The sequence below is a fragment of the Littorina saxatilis genome, linkage group LG13 (assembly GCF_037325665.1).
Source record: "Littorina saxatilis isolate snail1 linkage group LG13, US_GU_Lsax_2.0, whole genome shotgun sequence".
NCBI lineage: Eukaryota > Metazoa > Mollusca > Gastropoda > Littorinimorpha > Littorinidae > Littorina > Littorina saxatilis.
In genome coordinates this window covers 2,928,270-2,953,285 of record NC_090257.1, presented here as the reverse complement: position 1 = coordinate 2,953,285, position 25,016 = coordinate 2,928,270, and the positions used below count along the sequence as shown (strand labels likewise).

At 45.7% G+C, this 25,016-nt stretch overlaps 1 protein-coding gene across 1 annotated transcript in view; it reads right to left on the bottom strand.

The window, feature by feature from the left end:
- Positions 1-878: 878 nt before the first annotated feature.
- The window catches only part of LOC138946278 (transcription factor Dp-1-like), a 36,989-nt gene continuing 12,851 nt past the window's right edge, over positions 879-25,016 (bottom strand). Inside the window, exons 3-11 of the mRNA XM_070317821.1 lie at positions 22,300-22,369; positions 21,475-21,575; positions 19,894-20,003; positions 13,066-13,234; positions 12,409-12,621; positions 11,892-12,040; positions 10,441-10,607; positions 6,458-6,545; positions 879-3,900 (exon numbers count right to left, since the gene is read on the bottom strand). Of these exons, the coding sequence (XP_070173922.1) occupies positions 3,663-3,900; positions 6,458-6,545; positions 10,441-10,607; positions 11,892-12,040; positions 12,409-12,621; positions 13,066-13,234; positions 19,894-20,003; positions 21,475-21,575; positions 22,300-22,369 (1,305 nt within the window). The 3' untranslated portion in view covers positions 879-3,662. The remainder of the gene's footprint in view (positions 3,901-6,457; positions 6,546-10,440; positions 10,608-11,891; positions 12,041-12,408; positions 12,622-13,065; positions 13,235-19,893; positions 20,004-21,474; positions 21,576-22,299; positions 22,370-25,016) is intronic.

The following is a 25,016-nucleotide window of genomic DNA, read 5'->3' as shown; positions in this document are numbered from 1 at the left end:
CAAAGCTGCATGCAGCACCGGTCGAAAAGAGAGCAGCCATCCGCGTAGGTCTCTTCTGCCGGCTAGCCCCTCACCAACAAGTCCTATGCATTGCCTCCACGTGGTGTTGGGTGGAAACTGGGAGCCCTATGCTCCCAGGCTAAAATGCAAGGGCGCGGAGGAGATTTTCTCCGTACGTGCGGTACGCAGGCCCACCCGTGTGTGGATACGCCCTGGTGCCCATGAAACAAATCCCCAGATATGGGTGAAATACCAAGACTAGACATCCCAACGGCGGAACTGGCGGAAGAGGAGAGTGAACTCCCAACGGCAGCGAAGGCGGAAGAGGACGTCTAGTCACCCATCCCAACGGTCAGACAGGCGGACGAGGAGCTTGCTCCCAACGGCTGGCTGGGCGGACGAGGATACCCCATGTTACTGCTGCTTCCACAAGCGCTGGGTAGGAACGACTCGTTAGCCAAGGTAGGCAGCATTCCTAGGAGAAGGAAAACTCTGAAGACAAACCTGGGGGGTTGGACCCATTAGCTGAAACCCCCATGTCACCCCCATGTCACATCCAACTTGCTAGGGGAACACATCCGGCAGAGGTGGCAACAGGACAGATATGCCCACAACCTGGCACCGAAGGCGAATACAACAGCAGACTGGACAGCTCAGGGCGTCAGCATGGATGCGGAAGATGCGACGGCCATCCAGAAAACGGGTAGATTTAACTCGGCAGCCCGGTAAAGCAATCAATCTAGGAGAGCGAACACTGATATGAAAACAAGCTGAAGTCGGATGTGCTGGGCCTGACTTGTCAGGCGCGTAACGGCAGCACAACGCATCTACGCTCACATGACAGACAACAATAAGCGAACGACGAAGAAGAAGAAGAAGTATGTTGGATACAGTGGCACTGTGCAATTCGCAGGCACAGACACACAGAATGCAAGTGCAGCGTGCTTTCTAATTGGGCCAGGAGTGATTGTTTTGTATTTTGGATAGAGTGGCACCCCCTTTTAATTCATCAAAAAATTCCCATTGTGCACCAAGGCTGTTCATTTATGGTATGTGACCAAATGCAGGGAGGGTCTTGCGGGCCAACACACCCCCCCCCAAAATTGGTGCGTTTGTTAGGTTACTTTTTAACACATTTTTGTTTTTTCACTTACATTTCCGTGCACGAGGAAACACATGTTAATATGAGGAAGAATGAGGAACAACAATAATAAACACTGCCACTCTCATGCAATCCTGCCATTATTTATACATAGCTGTCCAATGAGATAGATACAAAGAGTTTGATATTCCCAAGCCGGCAGCTGCACATTGGGGAAAGGCATTCACTGTATCAAGCATGCCAACACAAACCATACATGCACGCACTATGTTAACGTTTGAGTAGCGCAACACATTTACTTTGTCAAGTGAATCATTCAGCACACATACAAACTGTACACAAACTCCTTCATGCATCAACATGTATTTGTGTGAATTATTCTGTGAATTTTCAAGCAGAATCGAAAAACGAGGTACCTCACGTTAGAGCCAAATCCCACCTTATTCAACAGAGTTCCGCTTCAAATGTCAGCGATCCAGTCTTTTTCAAACACTTTCATCTCAGTCATACCATTTGTAAAACCATTTACAAAACCTTTTTCATTTAGCGAGAGAAGCTGTTTGCTTATTATTCAGCCGAACACTACACTCATACAGAATAAAGGCGTAGACATTTCAACCCCTGCATGATCATACAAACATACAAACAAGAATCACTCCATTCAGCATAGTAAGTGTGACGCTGTATCTCTCGATCATGGTTTCAAGTGATAATTAATCATTCAGTATACAGATTAATTTTCTAACCTTATAATTACTACAAGGTTTCTACATGACTCAAAAAGAAATACACGATGCACCTCTAAACAGCAGCAAAGCCTAGACTACATAAATACTTCGCATCATTAATTGGCCACAAACCATGGCGAGCAGCTGTTTACTGTTTGCGAGTCACATGATTTGAACCAATAATCAAGTTATCATCAACTTGCACAACCTCACAGAGATTGCTTTTGTCTAAATGATGCATTATTGTGCGCAAATGACAAATAAAAATAAACGAATGTTACAACAATAAAAAACTCGCTCTCCTTTCTCTTCATTCTTCTTTCAACCGGCTTTCTTTCAACAGGCTTTCTTTCAACAGGCTTTCTTTCAACAGGCTTTCTTTCAACAGGCTTTCTTTCAACAGGCTTTCTTTCAACACTGAACACTTTGGTTCATTTCTTTTTTCTATCTAACGACTGCAACAATCATAAATTCAACAAAGACATGGTTTTGAACTAGTGCCGTATCCACCTTCGTGTGCGCACGGAAAAGATCCTGTAATCTATGTCAGAGTTCAGTGGGTTATAGAAACACGAAAATACCCACCATCCTGAGTTCTGTTCACGCGTTGTTGAAAGGAGCTCCAGGAATGCGAAAGAATGTGTATGAGTGCGCCTTGGGTCGCTTTGTGGTGAGATGTGCGCGTTATAAATTCTCGTATTATTTATTTTTATTTATTTTACCACACATCAAAGACAGCAGGAACTGACGTTCTCAAGATTCTGAAGGTTCCTTTCATTGCAAAATTGTTCCGTCTCAAGAGTTTGATTCAGAAAAAAATTACACAACTTTAATTATTTTGTACCCTCACAGTTCTACACTAAGTTTTCAACTTGTTAAATTCAGTTGAAATGTTGATTTGGTTAGTTTGCAACTTGTAAACTGCTAAATTCAGTTGAAATGTTGATTTGCTTAGTTTGTAACTTGTAAACTGCTAAATTCAGTTGAAATGTTGATTTGCTTAGTTTGTAACTTGTAAACTGCTAAATTCAGTTGAAATGTTGATTTGCTTAGTTTGTAACTTGTAAACTGCTAAATTCAGTTGAAATGTTGATTTGCTTAGTTTGTAACTTGTAAACTGCTAAATTCAGTTGAAATGTTGATTTGCTTAGTTTGTAACTTGTAAACTGCTAAATTCAGTTGAAATGTTGATTTGCTTAGTTTGTAACTTGTAAACTGCTAAATTCAGTTGAAATGTTGATTTGCTTAGTTTGTAACTTGTAAACTGCTAAATTCAGTTGAAATGTTGATTTGCTTACCATTCACTGTTAAATAACACACTTACTAAACAAGCGCTTTGCTCGTCTTCTTGGTTACATACATGCATGCAGGTATTCGCACAGACACACACACACACACACACACACACCCAAGAACACATGGAAGCGTCTGAAAAACCAGTGAGTGTAGACAAAGCCACTGCAACGCGTGGAGCAAAGACACGTCTGTCAATTCCATAATATGGCAGTATCAAGCTGCAGTCAATAACAAGTCTCCAGTCAACATACCCCCCACCCCAACTTTTTTTCTCTCTCCGCCATACCTCTCTCTCCCCATGCATCCTCCCTCCAATCGTTTCAAGACAAACAGTCATGCGTCTCTCTCAGTCTCTGCTACAGTGGTGCTTGCGATACGCGGCCCTTCCGATGAAAGAACACCTCCTTTGAAAGGAAACACTAAGATGTTCGTTGCGTTATCGTCTCCACCAAGGGGTGTCCTTTTTATCTCAGGTACCACTGTACCTCTTCCAGGCACCATCCACCCTCCCACCCCCCTTCTCTCCCCGTTTCCCTTCAGCCCAAGTCGACAGGACTGGAGGCGTCGGAATCGCTGTCCTCCTCCTCCTCGGAGAAGTTGGAGGGGGTGTCGATGGCGGAGCGTGAGTTCTGGTCGTAGGATCCGGAGCTGGACTGGCGCGAGAGAGACGCGGCCAGGATCTCGGAGTCCTGGGACTCGGAGTGGTAGGCGAGGTAGGGCGGGGCGTGGGAGCTGGTGCTGGTGCCGGTGCTGGTGCTACTGGTTTGACAGTATCTGTGGATGGAAGTTGGTGTTTAGAGGACTAGATGGCAGAAACGGAATGGACACAAAAATGTTGCTCAAACAGATATATTCATACAGTTGAACCTGACTATAATGACCACTTGAGGGCTTGCCCAAATGTGGTCGTTATAAGACAGGTGGTTGCTATGGAAAGGCACATTTTTCAGAAAAAAACCTTGTCAGGGATCTTCTGGGGTGGTCGCAATGGGCAAATGGTAGTTCAATCAATCAATCAATATGAAGCTTATATAGCGCGTATTCCGTGGGTATTCTAAGCGCTTGTCGAAGAGTTGTCAACACAGGACTAACAAAGAAACTAACATCTTCAGACGGACACGAACCCTATCACACACTAGCAAACCCTGGTAAACATACAACAAACAACTGTTTAACAACAATGTACACATCAATAGCTAGGTCCAAACAAAATAATATTAAGCACAAAGAAAATCCCTCTCACAGAGCACAGCACAAGAATGTCTTTTGGGGCACAACAGTTATCGAGAGGTGGTCGCCAGGACAGGTCCGGCTGTATGTACGATTTTCCCCCCATTTGGTATGTAGTTTTCGAAAGCGAGGTTCACCTGATAGTAACACTTTACTTTCAACACCATCATATGCTCAAAGCTGACAAAAAATCGTTACAGAGTTGGAAAAAAAGCGCTCACATAAAAAAATAGTTATTGTGAGTCTCCGACACTGGCAGGTACACAAATGTGTCCTTTGCTTGAAAACTATGACATTTACACAAGCTTTTGCAGTGTGTGGAAAACCTGTTGGCAGCACCAGTCACACAAAAATTGCCACAAAATATTGGACTAGCTGTATGCAACTACCGAACAATTATACATATTTTGTATTCAATCACAATTTAGAAATGAAAATAATAAGAAAGAAAAAAACAAGTCGCGTAAGGCAAAATTACTACATTTTAGTCAAGCTGTCGAACTCACGGAATGAAACTAAACACACTGAATTTTTTTCACCAAGACAGTACAGCTTCGTCAATCCCCGCGAGAAGGAAATTGCTCACCTCCCCCGTGCCAAACGCAGCGATATGCACACGCCAGAATAGCGCGGTAGCGTATTGTGCTAAGCAGGAAAGCGCGCTTTTCTGTATTCGTGTTAACTTTCTGAGCTTGTTTTGAATACAACCTATCATATCTATATGTTTTTGGAATCAGGAAACGATAAAGAATAAGATGAAATCATTTTTGGATCGATTTCTTAAATTCTAATCGTAAGACTAATTAATCTATTTTCGTTAATTGTGATCACATTTTAAGAGTAAACATGACATATGTATATATTTTTAGATTCAGAATGTGATGAAGAATACGATGCAATCAATTTTAAATCTGTTTGCGAAAAATGGATTTTAATGACAACTTTAATGAGCAAACTCATTAATTAATTTCTAAGCCTCCAAGCTGAAATGCAATACCAAAGTCTGGGCGTCGTCGAAGATTACTTGACCAAAATTTCAACCAATTTGGTTTAAAAATGAGAGCGTGACAGTGCCGCCTCAAATTTTCAAGAAAAGTCGGATATGACACCATCAAAGACATTTATCAAAAAAATGAAAAAAACGTCTGGGGATATCATACCCAGGAACTCCCATGTAAAATTTCATGAAGATCGGTCCAGTAGTTTTCTCTAAATCGCTCTACACACACACACACACACACACACACACACACACACACACACACACACCACACACAAACTTGACTAAATGTAAAAAGGAGACACAGAAACATGCAGAGCTTTTACTGCTGTTCACGGGCGGGGATGTAGCTCAGTCGGTAGCGCGCTGGATTTGTATCCAGTTGGCCGCTGTCAGCGTGAGTTCGTCCCCACGTTCGGCGAGAGATTTATTTCTCAGAGTCAACTTTGTGTGCAGACTCTCCTCGGTGTCCGAACACCCCCGTGTGTAAACGCAAGCACAAGACCAAGTGCGCACGAAAAAGATTCTGTAATCCATGTCAGAGTTCGGTGGGTTATAGAAACACGAAAATACCCAGCATGCTTCCTCCGAAAGCGGTGTATGGCTGCCTAAATGGCGGGGTAAAAACGGTCATACACGTAAAAGCCGTGGGAGTTTCAGCCCATGAACAAACAAACAAACTGCTTTTCACAATAACACTCTTTATGGTGTTAAGTCACTTCAACCGATATGGCTATCCCGACCGTTTTTCATCCTACAATCAAATATGTTTGATGCCATGAGCAACCACAGAAAAAAAGACAGCAAATCTGACCTAACCCCCTCTATCATCTGTTTAATGCTTAAAACTACAACTTACGCCAGTTTCCCTTTATCATTTACCTGTACAGAAAAAGGTTCTCTCCTGAATTAGCCCTGTGGAAGTGACATCACCTACTGAAAGAAGAGTGAGCATTCATTTCTGTGTTGCGATGAACCTAGCACAGGACTAATTCAAGAGATTGCAAAACAGAGAAAAGAGAAAACGAGACTGAATGAAGATAAACAAATTAATTTCTCTAGCGTGTCATGCAGATAACAGCGAATGAACCTAATACTCACTGAGATTGCTGTGAACCCACTGTCAATGGGTCCACGGGTCGAATCCCACCAGAGCTGAGCGTAAAAGATGTGTTCCCTGTTGCCATATCTGAAAAGCAGAAAAATGCTTTGGTCTTAGTGTATGCCTACAGGAAGAATTCACCAAATATGTTTCTCACAAGATTTTTATATACTGTTCAAAAAAAGAAACGCATAGCTTGTAATATTTGGTTAATTTAGTTATATGGCTACAAGGATATCCACCAAACTGCAGAAAATGTTTTTCTGGTCGTCGACCTTTCGTCCATTGCCACAAGTGAGCTCTGCACGTGACGCATGCGTTATCAGTGGCTACAATGTCAAAATTGCTCATTTGGCATGACCACTCGTCATGCTTCAGTGTAATCTCGTGAAACTCGGGGAATATTGAGCTCTCACCATGTCTTCCAAAACCCATAAAAGCGGATTGTTCGCCACAAAGAAATCAGACGACAATTCAGCGACGAAAGATGGCCCGATTGAGCAGAGAAGACCGCCAAATTGCATTGGGTCGTTTACAAGCAGGCCAAAGTCAAAGTGCAATCGCCAGGCACTTCCACGTGTCCCAGAGCACCATCAGTAGACTGTGGGTCAGGTTTCAAGCCACTGGCTCCGTTGCTGACTTGCCACGAGCGGGAAGACCAAGGGCGACAACTGCTGCTCACGACCGCTTCATACGGCTCCGCCACCTCCGGAATCGTTTCCTGTCGGCCTCATCTTCTGTCCAGGCTCTCCCCGGGCCACACCGATTATCGGACCAGACCGTGCGGAACCGCCTGCATGAAGCTGGTTTGAGAGCTCGCAGACCTCACAGAGGAGCTGTCCTCACCCGCCGCCATCGCCAGAACCGAGTGCAGTGGGGCAACCAGCACCTTCGCTGGACCGTCCGGAATCACTGGAGACACATGTGGTTCAGCGACGAGTCCTACTTCCTGCTCCAGCGACATGATGGTCGGAGGAGGGTCTACCGGAGAGTAAACGAACGTTACGCGCCCAACTGTGTGGATGAGGCACCCGTTCATGGTGGTGGAGGCGTCATGGTGTGGGGGGCGATCAATACCGCTGGAAGGAGCACCCTGGTGCACGTCCAAGGGCACATAACTGCCCAGCGATACGTGGAGGAAATTCTGCGCCCACACGCCCTTCCTCTTCTGGCTGACCAGGATGCCATATTCCAGCAGGACAACGCTCGCCCGCACACAGCACAACTCACCACCCAGTTCCTCACCGACCACCATGTCCAGGTGCTTCCCTGGCCATCCATGTCGCCAGACATGAACCCGATAGAACACCTCTGGGATGAATTGGACAGACGTGTGCGCAGGCGAGAAGAAGCGCCGGCAAATCACCGCGATCTATTGCAGGCACTTCAGGAGGAGTGGGACACCATCCCACAGCAAGATATCCGGCATCTGATCCAGTCCATGCCCAGAAGGTGCCGGGCAGTTGTTGCTGCTCAAGGCAGTCACACCCCCTACTGACTTGACAGCCTCGGCACCCAATCGTATTGATTGACTGATTGATTTGAAGATGCAAATGAACTGTGTGTGCATTCAACTGTGTCCATACCAAATTTCAAACAAATAATCTAAATATTGGATTTTCTGTTAATTTTTTCGAAAAATAAAACAAATTTGGCAAGTAGCAACTATGCGTTTCTTTTTTTGAACAGTATACATAGACCAGGTTGATTTAATCATTGGAAACTTTTTTGTTAGTGCTTGCTGCTTATTATTTTTTTATCCAATTTCATTTATTTATAATTATATCTGACATAGACTAGGTGGATTGGTTGGCAAGAACTTTTTCTCAGTGTTTGTTCTTTATGCTTAATATCTTAAGCCAGATTAAATCGTTTCCTTTCAAGTCCTTGACTGTGACAGTCTTTAGAGGGACCCGAGGGCACAAACCCTTCTCCAGACTGATCTGTTTTCTCTATATTTGTCTCCCAAAGCAGCTTCTTTGTGGTAAACTCTGACAGGGAAAACTAGTTGGAGGGCAAAAAAAAGATTCAAGGACACGCTAAAAGCATATCTGAAAAATCTTGACATTCAGGTCGACTCCTGGAAGCAGCTTACTCAAGACAGATAAAAATGGCTTGGTCTCATTCATACTGGTGCCCAGACCGCGGAAGACAGAAGAACTCGTATCGCAGAGCAAAAGCGTACACTCCGGAAACCAGAGCAGCCAGTACCCAAGCAGCTGAACCCGTCATATCTGGAACCATTTCCATTTTCATAACTTTATTGTCCCATCGCTGGGAAATTCGGGTTGCTTCCTCGTAGTGGAAAGCTAGCAGCAACAGAGTGGCGCTACCCAGGTGTGCGCGTGTTTAGGTGTAATCAGCCACCTGCACTTTATGGCAGATTGACCAGGGTCTTTTTCATGCCACAGTGGTGACACAGGAGTGGAACATGGATACCGTCTCGAAGTCTGCACATAAAGTTGACCCGTGACCCTAGGAACCCCAGTCCAGTGCTCTACAAACTGAGCTATCAGGAACCCTGGTCCAGTGCTCTACACACTGAGCTATCAGGCACCCCAGTCCAGTGCTCGACACACTGAGCTATCAGGCACCCCAGTCCAGTGCTCTACACACTGAGCTATCAGGCACCCCAGACCAGTGCTCTACACACTGAGCTATCAGGCACCCCAGTCCAGTGCTCTACACACTGAGCTATCAGGAACCCCAGACCAGTGCTCTACACACTGAGCTATCAGGAACCCCAGACCAGTGCTCTACACACTGAGCTATCAGGAACCCCAGACCAGTGCTCTACAAACTGAGCTATCAGGAACCCCAGTCCAGTGCTCTACAAACTGAGCTATCAGGAACCCCAGACCAGTGCTCTACACACTGAGCTATCAGGAACCCCAGTCCAGTGCTCTACAAACTGAGCTATCAGGAACCCTGGTCCAGTGCTCTACACACTGAGCTATCAGGCACCCCAGTCCAGTGCTCGACACACTGAGCTATCAGGAACCCCAGTCCAGTGCTCTACACACTGAGCTATCAGGAACCCCAGTCCAGTGCTCTACACACTGAGCTATCAGGAACCCCAGTCCAGTGCTCTACACACTGAGCTATCAGGCACCCCAGACCAGTGCTCTACACACTGAGCAATCAGGAACCCCAGTCCAGTGCTCTACACACTGAGCTATCAGGAACCCCAGTCCAGTGCTCTACACACTGAGCTATCAGGAACCCCAGTCCAGTGCTCTACACACTGAGCTATCAGGAACCCCAGACCAGTGCTCTACAAATTGAGCTATCAGGAACCCCAGTCCAGTGCTCTACACACTGAGCTATCAGGAACCCCAGTCCAGTGCTCTACACACTGAGCTATCAGGAACCCCAGTCCAGTGCTCTACACACTGAGCTATCAGGAACCCCAGACCAGTGCTCTACAAACTGAGCTATCAGGAACCCCAGTCCAGTGCTCTACAAACTGAGCTATCAGGAACCCCAGTCCAGTGCTCGACACACTGAGCTATCAGGAACCCCAGTCCAGTGCTCTACACACTGAGCTATCAGGAACCCCAGTCCAGTGCTCTACACACTGAGCTATCAGGAACCCCAGTCCAGTGCTCTACACACTGAGCTATCAGGAACCCCAGACCAGACATCCAAGCATACCATAAGTCTGCGGTCATCTTCCAAAACGAAGGACGAACATTATCACACAAGGGTAAGCTGTATTGGCGTTAACCGGTAATTACCGGTATTTTACCGGTTGAAATGAAAAAATACCGGAACAAAATTGGCTGCCGGTATGACTATACCGGTTGATTGTTAGAACTACCGGTGTTTTTTTCGCTGGTACAACAACAAAACCAGTACTCTGAGTTGGACTCTTACTGGTTCCAATGACCAGCCTACCATTTTTTTCGGGACTGTTTTCATCATAAAAGCTTGCGTACCGGTTTGACAAAATTACTAGCGCCATCACTGGGTAAGGCCTCACCTATAACGTAGGGCTCCAGGACTTTGGGCACCATCTTGGTGGCCTTGGCTAAGCTGTCTGCAGTGCACGCTCCTTTCTCCAGACCCAGCGCCATCCCCATGCGTTTCAGCACCTCGATGTCGTCGTGAATTTCAAACGTGTTGTCAAACTTGAACAGGTATTCATATCTGGAAGCAGAAACAAGGTAGAAGTGGTCAAATTATTTCATCTGAAGCACACAACAATGGTTCTCAATATTCCATTAAATTTTTTGGAGCTGACGATTAGACATTCTGATGAATTCAGATGCAGGTTGCATGATATGATGTAAGATCAAAGAAGAAGAAAACATGACAGCCTTGTATCTGGAAACAGAAACAATATCAAAAGTAGTAACACTACTTTAGCTAACTTTCTGCTGCTAAGGTTGGCACATACTAATGAATTTAGAAGCATGGCGCACCTTCTGACGCAAAGATCGAAAACAAGAACACTAGGGCAACATTTCGGCTGACTGATATGCAGATCTGGGAACCCCTGTTTTGCACTCTGAGTATTCTCAAACAAACTTGGTGTATTTTCAAAAAAATGAGCGTACTCCACACAGCGTTTGCACATCCATGATTAAAACATGCCTCATGCGCGTCCGTCACAGCGTTAATTAAGTTTACCTATACATTTAAAACAAATGTTTTTTTCAATTTTTACTGACACAAACTGTACCGTATTTGACGGACTACAAGCCGCGACTTTAAAAAAAAAAAAAAAATCGCATTGCGGCTAATAAAAAGATGCGGCTAAAACGCTAACTTAACTTGAATAGCATTCACCTAATGGAAGTCGCCGCGGATTTTCATCTCGCTCAATTAGCGATTACCGGTACTTTATTAGCTCTCTACTCAAGACTCGGCGCTTTTCTCTTTCTTTCGCAAATCTTCGTTTGTCAAGTTGTCGTGACAAGCGTACAGAGAAACACACACCGGGTGTATCAAGATCTCGCGCGCCCGAGATTTCGTTTTTTGTGTCTTGCGATAGTTGTGTTTTTGTCTGCTCGAAATGTGCGCAAAAGTCGTAAATCATCCCAAAAAAGCTTATTCTGGGCGGGACTGCATGTGTGTGTTGGTTACAAATTGTGTGTGTGATATTTTTTTTCAAACTTTTTCACTTTTCTTCTTTGTTTCACTTATTTATTCTCGGAGCCGATTTCGCCAAATACCGTACTTTCGTTTGCCTGGTTGTTTTGATTGATTGACACGATCCGATTATATTTTTTTCGACGGCGGTCAGGATGGGCTTGTAAAGAAAAGTAGTCCAGGAATTTTTCTCGTCGTATTTTTTTCCCACTGACCGTACGCTCGACAATCATGCGTACAAAATTCGGCAAAATCGTATGGGTTCCCAGGTCTGGATATGGCTAATAGCCGCTATGCAGGACCGACGCAAGTTTGAGAAAGAAGAAGGAGAACACTCACTTGTCATTGGATATACTGCAGTCAATGACAGTTTTCTTGCTTGTGTTAACAATGATGTAGGGAAGCTGAATGGCCGAGTTGGCTGCAGGTGCACCCTGGGCCTTTTCACGCTCTCGATTTCTCTCCACCAGATTCTTGAAGGCAATTTGCTGCACAGTGAGAAAAGACAATTTGTTAATCTTATGCATAAGTACTGAATATTGTGCTGAACAACTATATACCACTCTCTGTCAAACCTGAGGACCATTGCACTAAATGCAGGCTGAGATAGGAGAATGACAGAGAGAGAAGCAGAGGTATGTGTGTCATATACATGTGTCATATAAATATGTGTGTGTGCGTGCGTGCGTAGGTTCATCTACCTCTACATAAATGCGTTTTCATGATCACACATCTGCAACAAAGCAGAGAGAGAGATTAACCTGAAAATGAACAAAAAGACCCCTTCTCCCCTGGATCCCATAAATTCAGGTGGACAGACGGAATGACAAAATCACAGCACCAAACAAGGCCTCACCTGCAATATAAGTTCCTGTAGCTGCTGTGTTTTGTGCTTGATGCGCTCAGCGCGTCTCTGTCGCTCCTGCTCCAAGTTGTGACACTCCTGGGCGGAGTTGGTTGGCAAGCCGATCCAGCGGATTTCTTTCTTCTCCTTGGAGATGATGTTCATGGCCATCAACACATTGAGCGCGTCGTACACTCGCCGTCTGATGTTCTTCTGGTCGTACGCCTGCAAAGTATTTCAAATATGTACTTCAATCTGATGGTCTGATACACCATTCCCACTAACTTTTTTTTTCAACAGTTTGTGTGTGAAGTTATTGGGATAGAAATCAAGTGGTAAGGACAGTTGAAGAGGTCATACACAGACGAAACTGATACAAACGTCTCATTCTTGTTTTAATTGGGTACAGTTCGGAGTCTGTACGATAGCAGTGACAAAACCAGGTTTTGTTTGAAAATATCAGACAAGAAATCAAGTGGTAAGGACAGTTGAAGAGGTCATACACAGACGAAACTGATACAAACTTCTCATCCTTCTTTTAATTGGGTACAGCTCGGAGACTACGATAGCAGTGACAAAACCGCCTGTTTTATTGCATCTGCAAAACACAATTCTATCCGAGTACTCAAATGTGTTTGCTATGCTTTGCGTAAGTAATAAATGACTCACCAGCGCCTGGTCTGATGGTGAGATGTTTCGCGGGTCACTGAACTCTGCTACCAGCTCATCAGCAACCTCGTTATAGGATGTGACGCCCTTTTTCTGAACTTTCTCGCACACCTTCATGGAGAAGTGCCGCAAACCTTTGCCCCCTTTGTCTCCCTTCTTGGAGCGTTTCCTGCAAGACCAGAGAATTCTTTTTTCACAAGAAATAACAGAGCATTTCAATACTTCATCCTCTAAACAGATACTTCCAAGATTTTAATGTAGCCATTTCCCTGACAACAAGATTCTTCTTCTTGATCCTCACTGACCAATGATTGCAAGTACAATGTAGCTGACACAAGTGTATTATGATCCCAAAACAGGTCATGATACTATGTTGGATATGACTGCATCCTTTCTAAAGTCAGGCATGGGAATTGAAAAAAGTAAAAAAGGCTGAAATTTTGTAAGTAATATTAAAGTCGACGGCACGAAGCGCCTAGCCTTACTAGGGGGTCCGGGGGCATGCCCCCCCAACCCCCCCCCCCCCCCCAAAAAAAACACAAATTCTCCAAAGAACCCAAATTGTGCAATTTGCTGTCATCTGAGCTCCAAGTTTGCCATTAAATGGAAAATTTCCTAAATAAATTATCATTTAATTAATATACTTACCCGAATCACATTAGCATTGAGTCACCTGAGATGCTTATCACTGAAAAACGCTTACCCGGCTAAAGAATTTAAAGGGAAGCAACCCCATCACCAAAACGAAAGTGAAAGTAGCTTTGGTAATGGGCCAGTACACCGGGAGTTACCTCCCATACGGGTGTATGCCACGTCACTTCCTCTAGGAACACGTGCCTATTATCATACGGCTTTAAAAAAATCTTAAAACCATAAGCGGGGCAGGTGGGAGGGAATACAGTATGTGATTCGGGTAAGTATATTAATTAAATGATAATTTATTTAGGAAATTTTCCATTTAATATCATATTCTTACTCCGAATCACATTAGCAGATAACATCAACAAGGCGGTGGGCTAGAAATGAATCAAAACTCACCATCAAGATCTGGACAGGAACTGGCCTGCTGCTATGAGCGCTGGAAGGCCTCTGGAGCCATCCTGTCGAAGAGCTGTGACGTCCCGAAGATAAAAGTTTATGAAAACATCTTCGGAACGCCAATACGCAGTTGTCAGCACCTCCTCTAGACGTCTGGAGCGCAGAACTGCCAGAGAGGATGCCCACGCCCTCGTCTCATGGGCTCGGGCCGAGTCAAGTGGCAAGGAGGGCATAACCCCCCCCCTCTTTGTGCGCCTCCACTCATAAGCCTGCTTGATGAGCGAGGACACCCACCGGGCCAACGTTACCTTCGACAAATCTTTCTCGCGCCTAGTAAGGAGAGAGATAAACAACAACTTCTGAGAACTAGACCGAATCGGCTGAGTCCGGGCTAAGTACAGACGAAGTGCCCTCACAGGGCAATTGACCGAATCGGGGTCACCCGGGGCCAACGCGCTGGTCAGAGCCTTAACTCTAACCAGCGGAGAGGCCTGCCCCGGAGACTGATTCTTGGCCAGGAAATCAGGCCGGAAACGCAAAGATGCGGAACCGTCCGGCTCAAAGGAGATATCTCCAGGCTGACCCGACAGGGCGTGGACCTCGCTACCCCGTCGGGCCGTAGCCAACAAAAGGAGAAACAGCGCTTTGCGAGTGACATTGAACAGACTGGCCTCGCTTAAAGGCTCAAAATCCGCAGAACGAAGGAATTCCAGGATTAAAAACAAGTCCCACTTGGGAGCGGGCAAACGAGCTTTAGCTTCCTTAAGAGCAGCCCCTTTAATGACTGCAGCTATAACGCCCCCGACTCGAACAGAACGACCAATCTGCTGAAGAGTCGCCGAAATAGCGGAGCGCCGGACCCTCAACGAGGAGACTGAGGCGCCCTGTGAAGACATGAAAGAGAGGTGGTTAGCGACCTGAATAGAGCGCGGAGCCACCGAACTCACCCCTCTAGCTGAACACCAGGCAGTCCATGCCTTCCAGTGGGAAGCATAAACTGAAGAGGTGGACGCTCTATGCGAGCGAGCCACCAAGTCCAGAGTCAAAGACGACGCCCCAGAGCGCTTCAGCGAGTCCCGAACAACTTCCACACGTGAAGCTTCAGAAGACTGGGCTCCTCGTGTGGAATGCCTGTTCGGGGCTGCACTAGTTCCCCTCGCACGAGTGCGAGAGGAATGGGGGGCCCTTGGGCAAGCCGAAGAAGATCTGGAAACCAGACCTGCGACGGCCACAGAGGAGCGACCAGAAGAAGAAGGGCCGGCTCCTCCATCTCCGCTTTCCGGATTACTCGGCTGAGTAACGGAAAGGGAGGAGTCTGAAGATCTGTATGTGCCCCCCATCCCTCCCTGGACGCATCTGTAAAGAGGTCCAGGTCGGGGAGGGGCACGACGATCGGAACACCTCTGCAGACCCACTCCGTGTGCAACCACGGAAGGGTCGCAGACTGGAACCATCCCTGCAAAGGGATGAGGGCGTCCCAGTCCACCAGAGGAGAGTCCACAAACGGCTTCAGCGCGAACTGAAGCGGACATTTGTGGACCCGGCCCAGTGAAACCAGAAGAGCCATAGACTCCATCTGCCCCAAGATGGAGGCGAGCGAGCGGATGGAAGCCAACAGGAGAGGTAAAGTGGAGCGAATCTGAGCTTGGAGCTTGTCCACCCTTCTCTGAGAAGGCTGGACAGTCCAAGCGACCGTGTCGAAAGACATCCCCAGATAAGTGAATGTCTGTGACGGGGTCAGCTCCGACTTTACCCGGTTGATCGAGAACCCCAACCAGTTGGATTCTCGAAGAACCGTCAGGGTATCCTGCGAACAGCCGCTCTGGGACTGGTTCATGATGAGCCAGTCGTCCAGATAAGCCCGCAGACGGATACCCTGGGACCTCACCAGTGCACAGACCTGTCTCACCACCATGGTGAAAATCCACGGTGCGAGAGACAGCCCGAAAGGGAGTGCGCGAAACTGGTAGATCTGATCTCCCCACCGGAAACGAAGCCATTTCCGGTCGGTCGGATGCATAAGAATGTGAAAGTATGCGTCCGTGAGATCGATCGAGGTCACCCAGTCTCCTGGGCGGAGAGAGTCTCGGACAGAGGCTGGCGTCTCCATCTTGAATTTTATCTCCCTCAAGAAAGTATTGAGGAGAGATAAATCCAACACGGGACGCCATCCTCCTGATGCTTTGGGAACAGCGACCAGACGCCCGTAAAATCCCAGGGAGCTGTGGACCCGAACTCTCTCCACCGCGCCCTTCTGCTCCAGGGAGGCAATTTCCGACTGCAAGACGGAACGTGCTTCCTGCGAGAAGGGGGGCTTGAACCGCGGAGGCACTCGGGTAAGAGGCGCCTTTTCCTCCCGCCAGAGTAGACAGAAGCCCGAACTCACCACTCCCACAATCCATTGGCTGTCTACTACCGACATCCAACGAGAAAGTGCCCGGGAGGGGCCTCCCGCCATCACCAAGGTGGAGGGCGGGAGGGAGGTGAGATCGGGAGCGCTTCATTGGGGGTGTGGCTTACTTCCAGAGCCGCCACGCCCCCTCCCCGATGCCGTCCTCTTCTTCCCACCACGAGCGGCCGGCGAAGCCTGCCGCTTCTGAGCTGGCTTGGGGTTAGACGATGTCTGAGCCTGCTTCTGTTTAGAAGGCTGAGACTGTTTCACCCCCTACAGAGTGTAGTCAAGGAACTGACTGTCCTTGTTTGACTGAATCTCCTTCTGTCTGGCATCCAGTGCCAGCGGACAGAAGAGAGACTCCTCTGAGACCGGGGAGACTCTCAAGGTCTCCCTAGTAGCCAGCTCCGTGAATTGGGACTGCGAGAGGAAGAGATCCCTCCTGCAGAGTACCGCTTGGGTGTACTGCAGGGAGGAAAGACGCAATTGTTCCTCATTGACCTTGGCCAATGCGGTCAAAAGCGCAGAGACATCGTCCGCATTCTGTTCTTCACTGAGAGTGAAAGGAACTAGCGAATCGGTCAATGCCCGAGACAGAGCCCGAACGAGAGTCTCCGCAATGGAGGACAGTTCGATCTGCCGACGTCCAACCTCCTCAGCAGAGAGGAGGGAAGCCTCGGAAACCGGCAAAACCGAATCACGCTTGATCGGTTTAGTCAGAAGAGGCAGCAATTCCCGGGAAACCGGAAGGGTAGCCCTAGGGAGTGCAAAAGACGCCAGCCAATTCTGGCTCTGATTGGGCATGCCAAGCTTCCTATTGGCCGTAGGCACGAAGGAAGAGGCTTGGGCAGCTGAAGCCACCCACTGCTGAGCTGATTCCGGAACTGGACCAAAAGGAAGCAGTAACGGAACAGGCACTGGCCGAATACCACTCCCCGCATGTGCTGGACGAACCAGTGAATGCGAAAGTTGGTAAGCCACTGACGGAGACTCGGCGAACCGGAAGGAAGAAACATCCTCCTGTGCCGGCCGGAAGTCCGCCATGGCAGAAGGAACGAATGATGCGGAAGAGTCCGCAGCCACCACCCCTTCAGGAAAATAACGAGACGTTACTTCCGCCGCGACGTCAAGAACAGACTTGAGCTTCGACGGAAACACGCCCCGCGACTCCTCGCTGACCACTGATGGAGCATCAGAATAGTCACACGTGGAACCATGACCGAAGTCACCAGTTCCGGAAGCAGAAGCATGCCCTGGCAAACCGGAAACCGGAAAAGCCTGAGCACTAACGTCATCCTGCCGCCCAAAACCCTGTGAAGGTAAAGGGTAAGCAGGACGACCATCCGCAAAAACCGGAGCTGGATGAGCTGACGTCACTCCCCCGACTGAGTGGAGTGATGCCTGCTCAAGCCTAGGCGCTTGAAAGCCGGAAGGCGCACGCTGTAATCCACTATCTGGTATCCGGAAGGAACCACCAGAAGAGGAAGAAGCGTTTCCGGCCGAAACCGGAAGTGTAGTCAACGGAACCGCAAAATGCGGAAGTGAAGACTGCACTGGTTGACTTCGCGATCCGGAAGGACCGGAAGTCAGTGAATACTCCATCCTGCCGCGACCGCCGTAGCGTGCCGGAGCGGACGGATCATCACTTCCGGCAAGTGCCGGAAATGCGGCAGTCGAAACCGACTGCCGCCGCTGTTCGAACAAGTCCGGGGCCTCGTAGGTTATCGCCGGAAATGAAAGATCAGCAAGGTATCGGTCGTGACCCGATGCGAAAGAGCTGTCCCCCGAAGGAGAACGTCCAGGCGCCTCACGAGGGCTATCGGACCAGCTCTGCTTACCAACCGACGCTGAAGAGGGAGGACGCTGCTCCAAGCCGGAAGTGGAGGACAAAGACACGGAAGCCAATGCCCGGACGTCACTGCCAGATGCCGGAAACGCCGAACTGCTGGCGACGGAACGCTGAAATTCTGCCTGCACCAAGCTGCGGATTTCTGGAACCAGTGACTTTAACAGAGAGGAAACCAACGCACCTTGTCCAGGTGCTAACAAAGAAGACGAAGTCTCCGATGTAGAGACAGGTGCAGAAGTAACAGTAGCGCTAGGCGCCGCAAAAGAAGCAGAAGTAGTAACAGCGCTAGGCGCCGAGATTGGTACAGCCAACAAAGTGTTACGCTCTTGGTCTGTAACAAGTAACGTTGCCTTGGAAGAGGAAGACTTAGCCTTAATTTTCCCCTTGGGGTCCGACTTGCCACGGCGCTTGTCTGAATCAGACATGTTGACAACAACACGTGGCAACGCGAAAAAATTTACTGAAACATAAGTCTAAACGACTGGAAAATTCAGTAAACACACGCACTAATGCGTTAACAAAATACTATAGCTAAACTTGCCCCACAAGCAGAGGCACGGAGAGCTACAAACAAAGTCACACGAGCTAGAAAACTAACTCACACAACAAAATGGCGACACGCAAGACACTGACACAAACGTCAACAACACGTGGCAAAGTAAAAAGATTTACTGAAACGTAAGTCAAAACGACTGAAAACACAGTAAACACACACGCTTACGCGTCAACAAAATACTAAAGCTACACTTGCCCAAACAGAAAGAGGGCACGCAGAGCTACTAGCAAAGTCACACGAGTTAGCTAACTAACTCACACAACAAAATGGCGAAACACGCAAGTCACTGACACACAAGTCCGTAAAAAACGGACAACGTACAGTAACGAAACAGCGCAAACAACCAACAACAAACGGGAACGAGCTCACCAAACTGTAGGCAAGGCGAGCAGACAAGCTGGGTAACGTGGCCGGCGGGTGTCACTCAAACACACAAGGTCAGCCACAGAGCGTCAAAAAGTGAACCGTCCTCTCCGAGGTGAAAAAGACGTATGATAATAGGCACGTGTTCCTAGAGGAAGTGACGTGGCATACACCCGTATGGGAGGTAACTCCCGGTGTACTGGCCCATTACCAAAGCTACTTTCACTTTCGTTTTGGTGATGGGGTTGCTTCCCTTTAAATTCTTTAGCCGGGTAAGCGTTTTTCAGTGATAAGCATCTCAGGTGACTCAATGCTAATGTGATTCGGAGTAAGAATATGATATTAAATTCAGTTTTCAGAACTATTTTTGCCTTCCCCCGTTTATTTTTTCGGCAGAACGAAAAAAACAATCGGCGGAAATTTGCCTTTCGGCGGACAATTCCCATGCCTGAATGTCCTATATTTTTTTTTTACTAAAATCAGCAAGCATTCTAAAAAGATATTGCGCACATATCATATCTGAGCAGTGTCACTCTCTTTCCAACACATTATTCATTTATTCTCACACTAAGCACTCGCTAGTCACGCATGCATCCACACAGTCATGTTAATAATCCAGCATATCCCTACCCATCTGAATAATCTGACTCAAAGGTCATATCTGCCCCTCGTTTTCGTGCAGACCACGGGGAGGAATCCATTTGTACCACAGCATGTCGTGGAGACGGAGACGCCGTTACCTGAAAAGCACCGACCTAGTTCACAACATTTCACAATCCGCCTAGAAATGTTTAACCAACTTCAAAAATAAATATATTAATCATTTCATACTTTGAGACGCTGTTACGTGAAAAGCACCGACCTAGTTCACAACATTTCACAATCCACCTACAAATGTTTAACCAACTTCAAAAATAAATATATTAATCATTTCATACTTTGAGACGCTGTTACGTGAAAAGCACCGACCTAGTTCACAACATTTCACAATCCACCTACAAATGTTTAAACTTCAAAAGAATTTCTTCCCAGGTCTTAGTAATTTCATACTTAGAGGATGAGAGGCGTGTGTTCATTTTATTGCTTGTTATTCTTTTAGGTGCCAGGATCATACTTAGAGGCTGAGAGACGTGTGTTCATGTTATTGCTTGTTATTCTTTTAGGTGCCAGGATCATACTTAGAGGATGAGAGACGTGTGTTCATTTTATTGCTTGTTATTCTTTTATGTGCCAGGATCATACTTAGAGGATGAGAGACAAGTGTTCATTTTATTGCTTGTTATTCTTTTAGGTGCCAGGATCATACTTAGAGGATGAGAGACGTGTGTTCATTTTATTGCTTGTTATTCTTTTAGGTGCCAGGATCATACTTAGAGGATGAGAGACAAGTGTTCATTTTATTGCTTGTTATTCTTTTAGGTGCCAGGATCATACTTAGAGGATGAGAGACGTGTGTTCATTTTATTGCTTGTTAGTCTTTTAGGTGCCAGGATCATACTTAGAGGATGAGAGACGTGTGTTCATTTTATTGCTTGTTATTCTTCCAGGTGCCAGGATCATACTTAGAGGATGAGAGGCGTGTGTTCATTTTATTGCTTGTTATTCTTTTAGGTGCCAGGAGATTGGTTCCGCACAACTCTCACTTACTCTTGATGCACATGTTGTATGCATTTGGAGAGCTTACATCCCTCTGTTTCTCAGATCTTCTCAGGTCTTAGTTATCATTCTTTCTTTCTTTATTTGGTGTTTAACGTCGTTTTCAACCGTTCAAGATTATAATTATCGCGACGTGGAAAGGGGGGGGGATGGGATAGAGCCACTTGTTAATTGTTTCTTGTTCACAAAAGCACTAATAAAAAAATTGCTCCAGGGGCATGCAACGTAGTACAATATATGACCTTACTGGGAGAATGCAAGTTTCCAGTATAAAGGACTTAACATTTCTTACATACTGCTTGACTAAAATCTTTACAAACATTGACTATATTCTATACAAGAAACACTTAACAAGGGTAAAAGGAGAAACAGAATCCGTTAGTCGCCTCTTACGACATGCTGGGGAGCATCGGGTAAATTCTTCCCCCTAACCCGCGGGGGTCTTAGTTATCATTCATTTACATCATCTGCATACAATTTATTTACAATTTCATCTTGAAGACAAAATGACAATCTTGAAAAGACAATAGCAACAACAAGTGACCTAATACTTACATGCTGTGCAGCTTTTGGAAGAAGATGTGGGTGTTCAACTTTGATGGGGGACATTTTGTGTGGGGTCTGAGAGAGCGGCACTGCCACGTACTGTACTGTCTCTGCAACAAGTATTTTTCAAAATAAAATGTACAGGTAAACCAGATCAGTAATTGTTTTGTTTACAGGAACCCTGTAAGTGGCAGCAATAAGTTATGATAAGAACAGTACTTGTACACTGACAAGGACATCATGATAACACAGAGATTCACTCACAGTGGGTTAACTTAAAAACTTGTGAATCAACAGTGCTCTGATTAACTTTTCCAGTGAAATAAAATACACATAAACATGTTCCAAAAAAGATTGATTTTAATAAATCTTTTATGAGCTTTTTTCCAGGTTCGTCTCATTAAACCTTAAAGACACACGCATGTGCAAGCACACAGACAATTTTTTTTTTCCGTTCATGGGCTGAAACTCCCACGGCTTTTACGTGTATGACCGTTTTTACCCCGCCATTTAGGCAGCCATACGCCGCTTTCGGAGGAAGCATGCTGGGTATTTTCGTGTTTCTATAACCCACCGAACTCTGACATGGATTACAGGATCTTTTTCGTGCGCACTTGGTCTTGTGCTTGCGTGTACACACGGGGGTGTTCGGACACCGAGGAGAGTCTACACACAAAGTTGACTCTGAAAAATAAATCTCTCACCGAACGTGGGGACGAACTCACGCTGACAGCGGCCAACTGGATACAAATCCAGCGCGCTACCGACTGAGCTACATCCCCGCCCTGCAGCCAGACAATGACATGCAAAAACACATGATGTATACACACTCACTCTGACGTGTTTTAGATGTAGAAGCCTCCTGAAATCCTTTCAGATCACCGTTGGCATCAATAATTCCCACCTGCATAGACAAAAAGAAAAAGAAAAAATAATCAAACAATGAATCCTTCAATCTATTAAAGGCCAAACAAAAAAATAGGTGTGGTTACAGTAACATAGGGTAGGAAGGTAGGCAATGACTTTTTTTTTAAACTTTTTTTTCTAATGTGTACAAATTAAACCTACTTGACAGGGAAATAAGTGTGCGACTCGGGCGCTTTCGCTTTCATTGCGTTTTCTGCACTCGTTTTCTTGTGTGTTTTTGGTTTTTTGTTTTGACAAATGTAATAAAAAGTTATAGGGTCGGCCCCTAAAAATAGGGTAGGTCGGGTTACCGTAACCACACCTATTTTTTTTTTAGGCCAAACATAAACTGTCAAACAGTCTACATACAGGAAATGATCAATCAATAAATCCCAGTAGCATGGACCAAAAAACATGTTTTTTTAATCAATCAATCAAACGAAAAAGAGCATGTCAAACAAACTTTATAATTTAAGTCCCTATTTCTGCCACTTCTATGTTCACTTTTGTTGTTCTTGGTTTTGAAGGTGATGGTGGTAGTGTAGGCATTCTTATCCCTTCCACTTCCAGGGATCTCAAGAATATCTTAAGGCCCCCCCCCCCCCCCCCCAAAAAATAGTCTGTTTACGGTAACCCGACCGACCCTATTTTTTTCGCGCGACCCTAGATTTTTTTGTGGCATTTGGGGGGGAAAAAAAAAAAATTTTTTTTTTTTGCAAAATAACGTAAAAATATGGTTTTTTGGAGAGAAAAAAAAAAATTCCCGACCTACCGACCCTATTTTTTGGGCCTATGTTACCGTAAACAGACCTAATTTTTTTTTTGGCCTAACGCAATCATTAAATGTGACATGCACAAGTACTGAAGTAGCCAACCTAATTTACACAAGAGTGCAACTGCAAATACCACTGCAAACGATCATCAGCAAGCTAGCCATTACCCTGACAACTCTGCTCTGTACCTCACATGAGGTTTTCAATTGCTACCTGCATTTTCACTCAAGTCTTATTTACTTTCCAATTACAGGGACAGACCGAAGTTGGCACCAGTCACTCCAATCAAAACCTTTACTTGAACTAATACTTGCTTATCAATAAAATGCAGACACTAAATTAATAAAATATGAAGTAACGCACCCTCCCACTCTTGAAACCAAATACAAATATCAACTTGTTGGAATAATTCTGAATTGAGAAATATCTCATATATATATATATATATATCCCATGACCTCCCTTCTTTGTCTCTGTTACTTCAGTATGGGTATATATGTTGTATTTTTATAGCTCAATAAATACATCATGGACTCAAAAAAATATATGATAGTGCAGATTCCGATTTGGGCGAAGAACTACTTTGCTCCCGACCTTTGACCTCGCGCCGAACAATGTGACACATTTGTATGAAGTTCCAAAATCGTATTGCACGGCTCAGAAAACCATATCAGTTGCACGCAAAAATGAATCTCAGAACTGATCTGATGTATGAGATGCAATAAGCAAACGTTTCTTTCATTATGAAAGCAATGCAGGTGGGAAAAAACGAACATTCAACTTACAAGATAACCAGATGCTAGCGAACCAAAACAAAAACACGAGTACCCTCCCCTTGCTTCGTTAGCAGACGACTTTTGAGAATCTGTCAGACCGTCCTTACCTGGCACGGTTGGGCTTCGCTATCATCAGCTGTTTCACGTGTTTTGCGAGCAAGTCTACTCTTTTGCCTGGCTCTGCAGTAAGTCCACATTGGCGATGAAGGTATCTAAGAACTTAACATGTGTGTATTTTTCCGTAATCCAGTCATATTCTTTCAAAATGCAATCAAGCGGCGGTGACAGACTTGGGTCCTGTTTTCATCGCATCAATACCAGTTTAGGTTCATGCAAACACACTCGCAAAACAGTTTATCATGTAGATACATTTCAAATAGGGAGCAAATGGTTAAATCTACATATGTGTTCCCTAAAATTTGCTTCTCTGTCAATAAGACTAATTGTATAATAATGCGTTCGAAAAAAACAACGTGGAATCGATTCTGAATCGAGTCGAGTAAGCCAAATGGGGGCCAAACCGGTTTCCCCGTTCCGCCGACCTGAAACGCAAAAGAATTGTGCGCTTCAACTAAATGGATTTCTATACGACTTCATTACTTTCTTGCAACTTATGAACCTTTACTTAACGCTTTTAAACGGTCTGAAAGTAGTGTTACCGCGTACTTATAGATGCACTCATTCGTTTTATTTTTTCAGCGACGGTCACTTAGTTTAAGGTTGCAAAAAGGCCATGTCTCGCTGAAAACACTGTTTCACACTCCACAGATCGCAAAAGTGCCGCTAGTAGTCTACACTTTGTGTTTGATGGTAGAATGGGATATACAGATTACAACACTCGTGGTTTTTTATATGGCTTGTATTTCAGTCAAGACCCAGCGGGAATATCAATCGAGAGCCACTCGCCAAAGGCTCGTGTCTCCCGATGATATTCATCCGCTGGGTCTTGACTGAAATACAAGCCATATAAAAAACCACTCGTGTTGTAACCTATACATATATATATCCAAAATTAGCTCCATATGAGCTTCGTCATCACTCGGAATGAATCTCAAAATGTCAACTCTTTTTTCACTGGCACGGGGTTTTATCTCGA